At 38.6% G+C, this 14,499-nt stretch overlaps 2 protein-coding genes across 3 annotated transcripts; one reads left to right on the top strand and one right to left on the bottom strand.

The window, feature by feature from the left end:
* The first annotated feature begins 1,526 nt into the window (after positions 1 to 1,526).
* Positions 1,527 to 5,610, top strand: st3gal7 (ST3 beta-galactoside alpha-2,3-sialyltransferase 7). The gene is made up of 8 exons (XM_017413070.3): positions 1,527 to 1,661; positions 1,917 to 2,076; positions 2,847 to 2,973; positions 3,050 to 3,387; positions 4,395 to 4,581; positions 4,706 to 4,846; positions 5,059 to 5,208; positions 5,288 to 5,610. Exons 2-8 carry the CDS (start codon positions 1,928 to 1,930, stop codon positions 5,375 to 5,377), a joined length of 1,182 nt encoding a protein of 393 aa, XP_017268559.1. The 5' UTR covers positions 1,527 to 1,661; positions 1,917 to 1,927; the 3' UTR covers positions 5,378 to 5,610.
* A 56-nt stretch (positions 5,611 to 5,666) lies between these two features.
* hps1 (HPS1 biogenesis of lysosomal organelles complex 3 subunit 1) lies at positions 5,667 to 14,169 on the bottom strand. 2 transcript variants are annotated; one of them, XM_017413068.3, is made up of 18 exons: positions 14,011 to 14,169; positions 12,726 to 12,922; positions 12,494 to 12,616; positions 11,695 to 11,837; positions 11,504 to 11,612; positions 10,255 to 10,415; positions 10,041 to 10,143; positions 9,837 to 9,921; positions 9,242 to 9,300; positions 9,000 to 9,167; positions 8,687 to 8,866; positions 8,303 to 8,379; positions 8,077 to 8,208; positions 7,866 to 7,931; positions 7,568 to 7,712; positions 6,944 to 7,057; positions 6,760 to 6,842; positions 5,667 to 6,675 (listed from the first exon to the last, which is right to left on the bottom strand). In XM_017413068.3, the coding sequence occupies exons 2-18, from the start codon at positions 12,840 to 12,842 to the stop codon at positions 6,510 to 6,512; spliced, it is 2,031 nt and encodes a 676-aa protein (XP_017268557.1). In that variant the 5' UTR covers positions 12,843 to 12,922; positions 14,011 to 14,169; the 3' UTR covers positions 5,667 to 6,509. The 2 variants fall into 2 exon arrangements, with proteins under 2 accessions (XP_017268557.1, XP_024860993.1); XM_025005225.2 differs by having other exon boundaries at positions 5,667 to 6,672.
* Between the last annotated feature and the right edge of the window lie 330 nt (positions 14,170 to 14,499).

Here is a 14,499-nt window from a genome sequence, read left to right as displayed (position 1 = left end):
AGTACTTTTAATTTAGTTTTATTAAAGTCTACTGTTTGACTTGGGTTGTCCATGCAAACTTTAGAATAAAAGCTGGGAGACACATTAGAAGTGCCAATATATTTGACTTTCTATGGACTTTAGAATGCCTGCTCTCTGGTATTAAACTCATAAAAGACCAAGTTAACTGGTGTGAATAGAGAAAGTTAATTTTTTGGAGACAACCGTTTTTGAAATGTGCAGTAGCCAATCAAAAGCTACGTGCAAAGGGCCGATTTTTCAAAAGTTCAGATTAAACTGGAAACTTATAGCAGGGGATTAAATTAAAATGGTCATTTTTATGTTTGCACCTGCAAATATTACCAGTTCTTGCATCTTTAAAAATGTGCTACAATGTCTAAGGCTGAATGACATTCATAAAATATATTTTTATTAATGGCTGAATTAAAGAAGCATGCAGGTGAAACGCACTGAGTTGCAGCTCGACATGTCCGTCAAATTGATCTTGGCATCACAGGACAGCAGCAGTGCCTAAGTGACTGTGTTGCCTGTTATTTTGGTCACATGTTTTAAGAGTGCTGTTGTGACTGCAACATTAATAATGTTATACACTGATAATACGTACGCAAATCCAATCTCAAACATATGACCATATGTGCACAAAAAGGATACACTTTATCTCTAACTTTAAGGTCAGCTTCATGCCTGCAGGGCTTTAGCAGCTCCCAGACCTCCCCCTCTGCAGGAGAAATGTACAACAGATAAGTATTGCTGACTTCAGGCCGCTGGAGGCTGCAGCTTTACTGAGAAGAGATAATCTCTCCAAATCTCATCATCATCATCATCTTTGCAATCAAGCAGTGTGCACATATTGCTTTTACTTTACTGTTTAAGAATTTGGACATCAAAATATGTTCTCTTGACTTGGACAAAATATCATCTGCTGAATTAGTTTTAGTATCCTAAAAATAAATAATGCAACAAAGCTTGTCTGTCACTGCCTGTTGCATTTCTGAACTTATAATTATCCACAGGCACTAAAACACACACATTAACAAAAATATTTTATATATCTGTTGAGGATATAAAAAATCTAATTTGTGAAAATTGTGGCTCGCCACTGTAATTTCCGCAGATGCCTCAGGTTGTATTGTTTGCTGTTGTTTCCCCATGTATCTGATTAAACTAATAACACAAACTGTTGAACTTTTCTTATCTTAATCAAATGCACAGAGTTCAAACCTCACAATGCAGATTGGAAAAACATAGATAAAGTTTTAAGTTTAGTCATTTAAAAAGCTCCATTTGGCAAATAGCACCCACCACTGGAACTTGTTACTGTTTACTGTATACTATTTACACTATTTTACAGTAGCCTTGTCATGTTTTGTAGAATTTGTTGATCTGGCAACAGATCATGCTTCGTGGAAACTTTCCCCGTTTTTCCATTGGTCATTTTAATGCAGAAATTCATTGGACGGACATCAGATGACACTTATTCCCCAACATTCCTGCTGGTGTGTGACTGACATGTTAATGGTTAACCAGTGTTATTAAAGGAAGAGGCAGAGTTCAGAGGGGTAGAAGGCAGCAAGAGCCATTTTAATCATGTATCTTCCTGTTTTTCACTCGAGCATGGAGAGCGACTATTAGCTTCGGCTTACGTTTCATCCAGGCTGGCTGTGAGTTACACTGTTTGTTTCTAACTATTTTTCATCATTTAAAAGGGATGTTCCTCTTTAAGTTGTGGGTCATGTTTGCTCTCATTTGACTGTAAAATAGGTAACATGACACATTCTCTCATCTCTATAACTCCATGATTTTGTTATTACAATTGCATATGTGTTCTGCAAATGAGCTATTTTAGTTCATGTTTTTGTGATAAGAAGCAAGATTTATATAACCTAACTGGTTTAATAAGTGCGTATATGTTTCAGGTGGAGGAACAATGGTGACACTAAATCGTTTGAGTGTAGAAGATCCAGAAGATGGAGGCCCACTGCTGACTGTGGCTGCAGAGACTACAACACCAACACCTGTCAGTCACAGACAGCGAGTCGTTGGAAAGACCGAGTCCAAGGACTTTTTCCTCAGCAGGTATTTCTGGAAGGAATTTCTCAAGGCTGGAGGTCAGACACTGATTGCGAATCTTAAAACAGGACCCTAGATTGTCTTATCACACGGTCGAATGTGGAATAAGTTGCAAGAATTTTATCCTGAGACCACCTTGAGATCAGTTATAGGTAAACTAAAATAAACTGCCTTCTTGTAAATCATTAATGTGGTATGCTGAAAATGTCTTATAAAGGGTAGTAGTGACTCTGGGCTCAAATCATGCACAAATTTTGTTTAGAAAAGAAAGTAGTTGGTATGTTTGAGGTACTGCTAAATTTAAAAAAGCAAGAAGCAAATTAAAAATGATTTATTTATTTCACTCAGGTAATAATGTCTGAGCACAGAGTTGGACTGTCTGTGCTACATTACCACTACAATTAAACTGACATGAGCCAACAGGGAAGTGATTACCACAAAAGTAAAATTTCAACAGAGACTCACCATAAATAAATAAAATGTAGGCTCCAGTGGTCCAATGGGCTTTAACAAAGATTGTACTGACCCTGCATGGTGCAAACAGAAGATGAAGTTTAATTTAGAAACCAATTATTTCTGATCTGTCAGACGTGTGAATGTGTTTGACTGATGGTGAGAAAGAAGAGCGACACGGATTTTAGCAGAAATCGTTTTCTGGTCCGAAAAGGTTTCTCCTGATTTTTTTTTTGCTAATTTTTAACGGAAAAAACTTCTTATGTACGCTATTAGTTTGTTAACTAATTATGCTGTATTGTATTCTATCTTCTGTTGCACAGGAAGGAGAATCTTACCATCAGTCTGAGCCTGTTGATAGGATGCTACTTGGCTATTTTGATTCCTGCATATTTCCCACTGAAGAAGACAGAATCTGTCAGCTATGACTACCAACTTCACAAAGATCTGGTAAAAACATTTTTCATTAGCAAGCCTTGTAGATTTTCTTTCAACAGCCTTGACTGAAGTGTTTTCTTCTTTTCAGGTTTTATTAAATCGGTCAGCCTCCCTGTTAGCACTCCCCTGTCAGCCTCAGTGGTCTCTGAGCCACCTGAAGCCTTTGTCCTGTTCTGAGGGCCTCCTGGACATCCCAGTGTTCCTGCAGCAGGACAGACATGTGCAGTGGAACATGACTCCTCCACTGGGGCTCCAGGGCAGTGAAGAACATCTGGCCCTGGCTCTTGCCTTGATGCCTGAACACGGGCTGCCTCCATCGCTGAAGAAAGCAGGCAGGTGCAGGAGATGTGTGGTGGTGGGAAGCGGAGGTATCCTTCATGGCAGCCATCTTGGATCGCATATAGATCAGTATGACGTCATTATTAGGTATGTGGTTAAACAGACACAGAAATACATCTATTCTAAATAGACTGTTTTACCTTGTACTAATCCATCTGTCTGTTATTCTGTGACAACATTGCCTTTTTCCTTCACATCTGACAGTCACTTTTTGTAGTTTTATGTTTATGTATTTTTAGATATTTTATCTAAATCTTTTAATGCAAACTGCATTGAGTTTTATTTCATGAACAAGCCTTAAACTTGAATTCAAAACTAAAACCTCACTAGTTTTTAGGTGAGAGGCTTGAGAGAGCCAGATAAAGTGTGAAGTCTCTGATGAGTGGTTAAAGATGAACTTCAGTCAGGATTTGATGTGTGAGAAACAGAGTTGTTCAAACCCAAAGCTAATTACAATAAAATTATCTTACAATACAACACAGTATAATACAATACAATGCAGTATAATGAAATACAACATGATGCAAAATGATATAATATGATACAATGCAATGCAGTATAATAAAGTATGATGTACTTTTTGTCCCCTTGGAGAAATTCGTCTTGGAAATGCCTTCTACCGGCCTTGTTAATGGGTTTACTTGAGATTTTAGCTTTATGGTACATTGACAAATTCTTTTTGAGATATTTAATGATTTTTCTCTCCTTTTGCAAAAAGACTACATTTATAGATGTTGCCTATGAAAAACCATTGGCAACTGTTTCTTAGTCTTGGGGTGCAGGCTGATTGCAGACCTGTCAAAAACATAAAATATGCTAATTATATCAAAAGGGTATGAACATTAAAAACTGTTGTCCAACAGAACCTATAAAAACAGTGTAACCCAAAAACTTGCTCGTAGTTAATAGTTTTTGAACATAACTAATGTTCTGCAAAGATTTTGAAGCGCTGATGATGAACATACTACTGTTGGGAAAGAAAGATTTGTAGATCTACTTGTTTTAGTTTGCATCTAGAAAAACATGAAAAAAATAGATTTGGTGTAAGTAATCGATGATCTAAAGCTTGTAAAAATGAACATATCTGTTGCCAGGCTGAATAATGCTCCAGTGCCTGGATTTGAGAGAGACGCTGGTTCACACACAACCATCCGCCTGATGTATCCAGAGGGAGCCCCTCACTCTGCTAATGAGTACAAAAAGACCTCTATGGTTGCCTTAGTGGTCTTTAAAAGCCTGGACTTGGACTGGCTGACTTCTGTCATCACCAAACAGCCTCTGGTAAATCAAGAATCACTGCTCACAGAGATGTATTTGATAAACCACAAATGTCTCTACAATTCACACAGCAATGCTGCTATCACACCATTATGCCACATTCCCCATATGTGTCTCTTTTAAATAGAGCTTCTGGTCCAAAATGTGGTTCTGGAGGGAGGTGGTGGATGATATTCCCCTGAAACCAGAAAACTTCAGAATCCTCCACCCAGAGATTATTCACAAAACGGCACAAGTCTTACAGCAATATGCTCAGAAGCAAAAGAGTGTAAGTTATTATATACATAATTGATTAACAGTCTGGTTATGTTTTATAATATATCTTTTTTAGTGCAATGCTGTATTTAAATAGAAACTGGAAAATATGTCACAACACTGGATTTATAACCCACAACTCCAGAAATAATCTTGACTTTTGAGTTGAATAATTTTTTTAAAATAAAATATTGCTAGATTGTTAATGTTTCTCTCTTTAAAAAGATGGTGCCAACATTAGGAGCCAGTGCTGTAGTGATGGCGTTGCAGTTGTGTGACCAGGTGAGCCTGGCAGGGTTTGGTTACGACATGAAACACCCAGAGTCTCGGCTTCACTACTACGAGACCATACGTATGGACTTCATGAAGGCTCAAGTAAGTTCACACTAATGACCAAACAGCATTAAGGAACCTCCAGAGTTTTATGGGATTTATTTATTCATTTCCAATCCAGGTGGTGCATGACATCAGTGCTGAAAAGCTCTTCTTGAGGGACCTGGTGTCTTCAGGAGCTGTGACCGACCTCACAGGAGCGATACAATGAACTCTCTATGCACTCCCCGCTTCTTGCTGTGAGCTTCTTCTGTAATGTCCTCTGCACAGAACCCTCCTCAGCGTGGTCTGACCTTTAATATGCTCACAGTCTCCGGGCTTAACTGGTGACTGTAAATGTTAAGAGGCGGTAAAAGATGACTTGAAGATTTCTAAATCAGATTCAATGAACTCGCTGTATCATCTGCTAATGTAAGTACAGTAATAATAAAATGTATAATAACTGCACGGCCAGTCAAAATACTCAGTGATTTCCCGGGTGTTGAATAAATGCAATGTTCAGTGCAATTTTTATTTTGTTTGTAAAGTCTCAATAAACAAGTGAATGTAGGGAAACAAACATTCAACTCCCAAAAAATAATATTAAACTTGGTTACTTGGTAAAAAAAAACAAAACACAAAAAACTAGAATTCTACCACCTTTCAAGCTGAAGTTTGAACCTCATTTTAGCTCAATATCTGGAAAATTGACTGAATTCTACTCATTTTTGTACTTGCTGTGGTCACAAAACGTTAATTGGTTGTAGATGTACATGCAATGATTGCTTTCTGAGAGGGTGATTAAAATACCGTCAGACGTTCATGAGATATTTTACTAACAGACACACAGGGTTGACTCCAACAGTTAATGCCAAAGTTTTAAGCAAAGACATCCTTTAATCCATTAGCTACAACACTCAGTTTTAGCTTTGAAATTGTAAAATCAACTGACCTGTGGATGTTTTTGAGTTTGCTAGGGTCAGTTGGCTGTGGCAGCCATTTTGAATCAAGTTGACTCAACTATAATCGATAAAAAGTATTGAGTTCTGCAAGTATTTCAAAAGGGGGGAAAAAAAAATCAACATTTTTTATTTTATGAAAGTACAACATTACGAATAAATAGGAAATGGGTCAGAATGAGTGTATCTCTACAAAACACAAGTGAGTTTCTTCCTGTTCTTCATAAAAGACACATATTGGTGCACAATATACAAGAAGTGTTGCCCAAATCACAGATGTGTTTCCAATAAATTACTTCAGGATATTTCTCCTTATACACAAACATTCTAACTATAAAACCCAGGTGCAGAAGACAATAAATACGTGGGCTCCTGAAACAGCTCCTTCTGTCACTCTGGGAAAGTTTACAGCAGCGGGTTGCGTGACGGCTCCCACAGTTTGGTTGCCAGTTGTCTGCAGTGCTGGAGGATGATTTCCGTGGGGATGACCCCCAAATGGACAGTCAGGAGCTCGTAGCACTTTACCGTCTCACCTTTATGTTTCTTACTGTAGTACCGAAGAAGCCTCCTGCTGGACATAAAACTCAGTTACAACCGAAGCTTAAATCTTTCGAATTAATCACATCAATTTTTGTGTGTTTTTTTCTTTTTTTACTTGTAGTAGTCATAGGCAAGCATCCCAATGGGAGGTGAGTCATCAGCTAGTACGGGTATGTCCACTGAGTCCAACCTGTATCCCTGATTGATCAGATGTACAAAATACTTTTAACTCTTTCATTGACACATCAGCTGCTCTTCTAAAAAAATGTTCTTAGAAACGTGACGTTCTGGCAACTTACAGTTTCATTTTCAAACCAGAGGAAGTAACAGAAGTAGAAGTCTCCATCGCGCAGAGTGACCGTGGAGTAGCCCTTCTGAAGACAGTGCCGCGTTGTTCTGACCAGGCCCCACACCTTCAGTGTAGAATAAAACCATACAACTTAGCATAGAAACAAACGAAAAAAGTAGCTTGTAAAAATGTTGCACAATTTATACTAAACTTCTGCAGTAATATCAGTTAAAACAGGCCTCACAGACATTATTTAGAAAAGCAGTAGCTAAAGGTAAAACCAGCAAAACAAAAACCAAAAACCAGTAAAACAATGGCTAAAGGCTAAAATTGGCAAAACAAGTGATAAAATAGCAAAAACGTAGCTTAAAACGAAAATGAACAAAACAGTGGCTAAAAGCTAAAAAAGAAGGAAGCGTACTGAAGTAGATTTCAAAGAGCACTGAGTTTTCCAAGGATTTGAAGAGTTATCCATTCATTTCAATTACCTGAATTAGTGGAAATAATGAAGTGGTGACAGTCAAAAAATATTTTGAAGAAATGCTGACTCAGCATTCATATTATAAGCCTAAATTATTACAGCTTTTACTACTGAAGCCAATAAAAAACTTCAACAAAGTGGAATTTGTTTAACCTTGTTTTTGATATAATGAGCCACCGGCCCCTTTCCCAGCTCGGATGTGGTGTGCTCTGTGATGCTGAGCGACGGAGCAATCATTTGGCCACCTGATCGGTCTACGCAAATAAAATGGATGAGGCCTGGGAAATCCTCCAGGTATGTAAAATTAACTTGGTCAAGAGCCGTAACACAGTGTGACACAGTGTAAAAGGTTCTATTGGTCCAAAAATGTTTGTAGGTCTCTTACAGTTTAAATGGACTTTAAGGAGATACTGCAAATCATGCCTGTGTTCTGGTAAATGAAAAAGGATATGACACCATTGTGATGTTCCGCTTGCTTTTCACCAACAGGAAGTCCTTCCAGTCAATCAGTTTCTCTCTGCAGAGTTTTACAGTGAAGAAGTGGAATTAAAAAAAAAACAATCATTAACAACAAAGGATGCAGTTGTGAAGTATTTTACAGATGTAGCTGTACTAAAGTAAATTAAATACAACAATAAACTTCTCAGTGGATTGATACACACTGCACCATAGCCTGGGCTCGTTCCTGCAGGCTGAGGGACAGACGCTGAGGAACGTCAGCTAAGTCAGAGAGGAAACAGTGTCGATAGATGCCACACAGCTGGGTCTTCATTTTCTTACACCATGGGATGAGACTGAAACAAAAACATGCACGAAATCCCTCAGAGGGGCTTCAAACAGCACTGATCATGACACCATTTGGCCAGCAGGGGGCTGCAGAGGACCTACTCTCGGGTGAATCCAGATTTTCCTCTGGCGAAAGCTCGTTTCTTAAACTCTGTCCAGACACTCTGTAACTGAGCAAACTGGGAAGAGAATAAAAGTCCAAAATGTGAAAATGCAAAACAATTTTTTTACTGTCGAATTACACTTGTTTCTGTAACACACAAGAGTTCATTCAACAAACTAAAAACAAAACAAATTGTCCTAATTTACAACAATGACTTTTCTAGTATTTAAATGGTCTGCACTTGTAAATTTAAAAGAATGACCCAAGTTGAGCTGGAACTGATTAAAAAACAAACACACTGATTAAATGTATTTGCTGTTATTTGATAAAATAAGCTGTTTAGAAGCTTTTAAAACAGTAAAAGTGAAGATAATAAAACAAACCTGTAACTCACTAGGCCCCAAAGCTTTGATGAATTTGTCCATTTTGCTGCGGACATCATGCATGTTCGGAGGGCTTCTGGCTGCAGCAGAACTCCCTGGGCCTTCGCGTAAATGCTTCTCCAGCTTGTCGAAATCCTCCAAGTACTTATATACTGACACGGCCACTGCACTGGTGGGGATCTAACATAAATATTCAATACTCAGATAAAGTATCAGCTGTACAAATGAACTAATACATAAATCTGTGCCACTTTTTTCCCTCCTCTTTTCAAAAGAAAGATGCACGTAGCTGTTGCTGCGTGCATCCACAGACCTTAGTGAGCATAACCAGGGTGATGCCGGGCCACAGCGGGAGACAGTACATAGAGTGAGGCATCATGGGATACAATCCATCTTTGTGGGACACTTCAAGGAAAATCCTGCGAGGTGTCGAAGGGTCGGGTGGACCAACTTCCAGAGTGTGCAAGCTGTCCTCGGCCATCTGAAGACAACACCACCATGTGAGGAGCATCATTTCTAATAATTTGTTGATTACGTCATGAATTGAATTCCCACCTGGATGTCTGGGTCCACAAACTCAAACATGGGAGTTCCTCCTCTGGCAGGTTGCTCCGCTGACAAAAAACAAAAAAAAACAAGAGAATTCAGCAAAATATTGTAATGACTAATTATGTAGGTTGGACTCCTGGTATGTCGCTCGTCGTTCTATGCAAAGCTCAGATGACTGCTAACTTGTCAGACATAAAAGACTTCCCTAGGCTGCTTTAAAACTGTATTTATTTTAGAAACTAGCTTTATTGCCTGCTGCCTTGCTTGCCAAACTTTAAATCTCATGTGATTTGTTAGGACACAGGAGTATGTGTTGTTAATTACTCTCAGCTACTACCACACACAATTTTAACTCGATATCTAGAAAATTGACCTTTTTGTGCTTGTAAAGTTTCATTAGCTGTAGCAGCCATCTTGAATCAAGCTAACCCCAAAAGTTATTCAGTTGTAGATGAACATCCAGCGATTACCCTCTGAGAGTTTCATTAAAATCTGTCCAGTGGTTTGTGAAACATTTTGCTGACAGACAGACAGATAAACACACCCGCAGATAGAAATAATGGGTTTAACACAAATACTCTAACTCTCCTCAACAACCCACCGGAACTGCTCGAGTCTCTGCTGGAAGGCGAGGGCTCCGGGGTGTAAAAACTTTCGGGACCAGAACCAGATGTGCTCTCAACCTCCTTCACAAACAATCAAACAGAACACACTGAGAAGAAAAAACACACAGGAGGAACAACAGAAACAGGGCGCCCAACATTTAGTGCTTTATTTGTTTGAGCAGCTGTGGATGGCTTGTTACCTCAGGACTTGGATCATCCAGGTCCACGTTGCTGGGATACAGATTCTGGGCCATGATGATGATCGCCAGGAGGTCTGAGGGGGTGAGGATACTCGCGTTGCGGCTGCAGTCAGAAGACAGGCTAAATACTTACCAACACTCTCGCATGGATAAAAAGAATAAGAAGTCAGATGTGAGACTGAGTGAAATGGAGCAGGTTTATAGAAACAGGTACCTAGAGTAGAAAGCAAGCAGTTTGGTGTGAACCAGGATGAAGGCGTGCAGAACCTCCTCTCCTGCTCTCTCCACGCTGCTGTTGAGCTGCTGGACCAGGCGACGCTCCAGGAACTCTATGCACTGCTCACACAGCGTGGGATGGATCAGCCGCTCCACCGCCTGAGAGAGCAGCGAGATGGCGTCAAAGGAAAGGTGAACATTAATATCTTTTAAATAACAGTTTATATTTCTAATTTATTAGGAATAATTGTCCCCAAAATGATAATCTACAAAGATGCTTGAAGGTTTGTGAATGTGGAAGTTATTTTTGATTCTTCAGCAAATATATGACCTAAAACATGATCACGTTTTACACAAACTTCAAAGGATAAATCAGGTATGACTGGGCTGTTTTGGTTCATTACCACTCGCCACCATAGGTGAAGGCGAAGCAAAAAGGTTTATGCCCTTGTCTGTGTGTTTGTTTTGTCCGCACCATTAGCTAAATATCTACTAAACCACTGAACAGCTTTTAATGAAATTTCCAGGAAGCAATCAGTGGATATACACCTACAGCTGATTAACTTTTGGAGTCAACTTTATTTGATCTTAGCCTACACAGAAATGGTTATATTTGAGTGAATTTGGAGTAAATTAAAGCCCATTGTTTGAACACTCAGTAAGGGATGAACCAAAAAAATCCTTTTAAAAGCTTCTTATTTAAGTTATGAACCGAGTCTCAGCAGAAAAGGGTCATTACGTAAAAATAACTTGAATAAACACAAGTATCTCTGACAACAAATGATTACAGAAGTATGAAATGTATCTCGTAATTTCTCCCAAACAAATCAGAAGCAAGAAGGAAATCCACCAAAATCCCACAGCTGAAAATTCTGCACACCGTATGTTCAGTTTTAGCCTTTTAAAACCACACAAAAGTAAATTAAGATCAGTACAAGAAGGACAAAAAGCTGATAGACAGCTGATTTTTCAGGGCTTTGTTTAGTGCCTTGCTTAAAGAATTTGGTCTGACCTGACACTAACTGGACAGGTTTTCCTGATTAGACTAACAGCTCAATAAGTCTTGGACAAAGCTTATAGGTCAGCTTTATTACAAAAACCTGCATTCCAGTGTAAAATTACGTGTTCTGTTTATCCTATTTGTTACGAAAGAAAATAACTGAAAAAAATAGTTTTGTTTTGTACATAAAAAAAAAACAAAAAACAAAACGAAACGTAAAAGTCTCCTCTTTGTTGAACGAACAAACCTCAACTAAGAAACTCTGGTCATTGTCCCGGAGGTGGCTGTAGGTCTCGATCAGACCCTGCAGATACTTCCACAGCCGCGTTCTTTGCTCCGTGTCCTGAGGACGAAGCCTGGGGACAAAACAACACGGATCACTCATCAACCAGACGTCCGGTTAAACATTACTCTGCAATGAAACGCAGAGTGTCTTACTCTTTCCTCAGGAGGTTCCCGCTCAGAGTGACCATACCGAACATCACCTCAACCATCTTCTTCATCACGTGCATTTTTCTCCTCAGATCGTCCTCCTTCTCTTCACCGTCTCCATTCACAGCGATGTAGAGACACTCGTCGAACTGAAGGCAAAAAAAAGAAAGTCACACAATTAAAGGGATGCATATCGCCCGCCACAAAGATCTTATGGTGAGAAAGAATGGAGTTTGAGCTGCTTTGGTCAAACCTTGTAAATGATGAGCAACATTTCATGACATGTGTTTGCTCTCAGAGTGTGTGCTGAAGATGACTCTCTCCTACTACCACACCATCAGTGTCTGTGAAATTAACTGAGTTGGAGCCATTTTTGTGTTTGCTGAGGTCGCTGAGCTGTGGCAGCCAACTTGAGTGGGGCTGACTCCAAAAGCTAATCAGTTGTAGATGTAGATTCAGTGATTACTTTCTGAGAGTTTCATTAAAATCTGTCATGACATATTTTGCACATGAATACAACAGAAAATACTGCGAGGAGGGCTGACTTGAACCTCAAACTGCTCTGCTGGCTTAAAAAGACTACGTAACCTCATCATGTGCCTGTACTTGATTCTTTAACAAGGCTCACATGACAGACATGACAGCCTGCTGAATACAAGGCCTGCATTCAAGTCGTTAAGTCACTACCATGTAAGGGCTTTTTACAGGCAAATGCTCAAAAGAGATTCAACTTACAACCAATTGATTTTCTAACAAAACATGTTGTGGCATACAGACTGCTTATATTCTGAAAGGCAGATAATACCTGGTGAAGTACGTAGATGTGGTTGTCATCCGTGGTGAAGGAGGTGTAGCTGTCCTCCATGGTGCTGGAGGAGATAATGATCGGAGCAAACAGAGTGCTCAGGACGTCCTCAAAGGCAGGAAGCTGAAACAACGAAAGGAGAAAATGATTCAAAAGAGCAAAGATTCTTCATTTACATCAAGTAAGACAAGATGCATAAATATCTGAGGCATTGGATTTTTCTCCTCCGTACCTCCTCCCCCTCTTCCTGAGCAGTTCCATACCGCTCCTGGATGTTCCGCTGATATTCCGGGTCAGTCCAGTGGAAAAGGATCTCAGCGCTCTCGCTGGCTATCAGCAAACACTTCATCTGGACAACAGATGTGCTCCTCTTCTGCCTCACCCCGCTGTCCAGTTCACTCCAACACCAACACCCCTACACACAATACTCTGTAAAAAAAAAAAAAAAAAATCACAGAAATATTAGGGTGAAAAACAGAAAACAGCAAGGAGGAGTTTTGTTAGGCAGAGACGTCAATTAGGACAGAGAATCCCAAAAAACACTGTTCTGAAAAGTGAGAGGAAACCTTATAAAGATATTTTTTTATGAAAACTACCGATCAGAAAGCTTTCTTGAAGACCTTAAAACTTTCATTTGCATTTTGTTATTGACACATTAAAATAGTTAGACTGAAATTGAGGGAAGAAAAAAAAAATCAGTGAGAACTCTTCAACCATTGTATATTTTAAAGAAAAAACAAAATTTATTTATTGATTTGTTGCACCTATTTTGGTTTATTTATTTTTATTTTTACCAAAATATAAAACAATAGTACATTTAACCCTGTCATGTTATGTTTATATTAATGTAAATGCTAATTTAGTATTCACACTATTGTTTTCCTGTTTTTGATCTTTTTCTTCACGTTTTCTGCAATCCAACTTCCTCTGCACACTTTGTGCTCGGCAGCCAGTCACGCTGCCTTTTTACACAAAATACAAATTCTTTACTTATTCATAATTTAGTATAACACATATTTACTCATCTTCTACTTTATAACCCACTATTTGTCATTTCTATACAATCAAGAGTTATTTTATGGCAAATAACCACCCACAGAGACTTTAGAATTGTAGAACCCTGTAATAAATTTGATTATTTTTATTTATTGAACTATGAAATCTGTTTGTTTAATAAGATATAAATCCCAACAGAAAAAAATATTTATATTTTTTCAGTTTTGGCACACTTTAGATGCATCAGACATGTGCTGACATTCTTTAAATACTGATGTTGATGTTTAGCAGAGTATTGATAATTACTGAGACCAAAGATCAAACTTTTCCACAAAGTTTCTCTCTAATGAAGCCAAAACACGACAATGTAGAAGTTTTTACATCTACTATGTTTAGTTTCATAGTTTTTTTTCTTTTTTTTCATGCATGAGCAAACTTCTACACAACTTCCTCCATTCATGGACGTCTCGTCAGTGTTTGGATAGAACAGGAACAGATCAGCTGACGCCACACGGACTCACTCTGAGCTTTTAGCGACGGGAAATCCCAGCATCTCGCTCCAGCCTCCGTTTTGTCCAAAAAGGAGAGCGTTTGTCCCGAGTTTTGTCGAGTCCACGGGTCGTGATCGCGCTGCTTCCGCACACAACAAACTCCGCGAGTCACGTGACCCGCGCAGCCGGAAGCTGATCTGAAACAAAAGGAGGCAGAGAGCGTCTCATATGGAGTTAGATTTGTTTCACAATTATTCAATCAAAAAAAAAATCATATCAAACAAAAAAAGGAGTATTCAATCAAAAAAAAAAAATCATGTCAAACAAAAAAAGGAGTACTCAATCAAAAAAAAAAAAATCATGTCAAACAAAAAAAGTAGTATTCAATCAAAAAAATAATAATGTCAAACAAAAAAACATCTTAAAAACTTTTTAACCATAAAAATATTTTTTTACGAAACAAAAATTTATTTAAAGATTTTTTTTTTTTTGATTGAAGTCACTAATTTTTTGTTTGAA

Source organism: Kryptolebias marmoratus, linkage group LG22, assembly GCF_001649575.2.
Source record: "Kryptolebias marmoratus isolate JLee-2015 linkage group LG22, ASM164957v2, whole genome shotgun sequence".
NCBI classification, from domain to species: Eukaryota; Metazoa; Chordata; class Actinopteri; order Cyprinodontiformes; family Rivulidae; genus Kryptolebias; species Kryptolebias marmoratus.
This window is presented reverse-complemented; position numbering and strand designations above follow the sequence as displayed.

Bases quoted from the DNA above. Each gene is read 5' to 3' on its own strand.
- st3gal7 (XM_017413070.3), top strand. From the start codon at position 1,928: ATGGTGACACTAAATCGTTTGAGTGTAGAAGATCCAGAAGATGGAGGC. The intron at 3,388-4,394 runs GTATGTGGTTAA...ATCTGTTGCCAG, and splicing joins CAGTATGACGTCATTATTAG to GCTGAATAATGCTCCAGTGC. The intron at 4,582-4,705 runs GTAAATCAAGAA...TCTTTTAAATAG, and splicing joins TCATCACCAAACAGCCTCTG to AGCTTCTGGTCCAAAATGTG.
- hps1 (XM_017413068.3), bottom strand. From the start codon at position 12,842: ATGAAGTGTTTGCTGATAGCCAGCGAGAGCGCTGAGATCCTTTTCCAC. The intron at 11,838-12,493 runs GTATTATCTGCC...TTTTGCCTTCAG, and splicing joins ACATCTACGTACTTCACCAG to TTCGACGAGTGTCTCTACAT. The intron at 8,209-8,302 runs GTAGGTCCTCTG...TTTTTGTTTCAG, and splicing joins AAATCTGGATTCACCCGAGA to TCTCATCCCATGGTGTAAGA.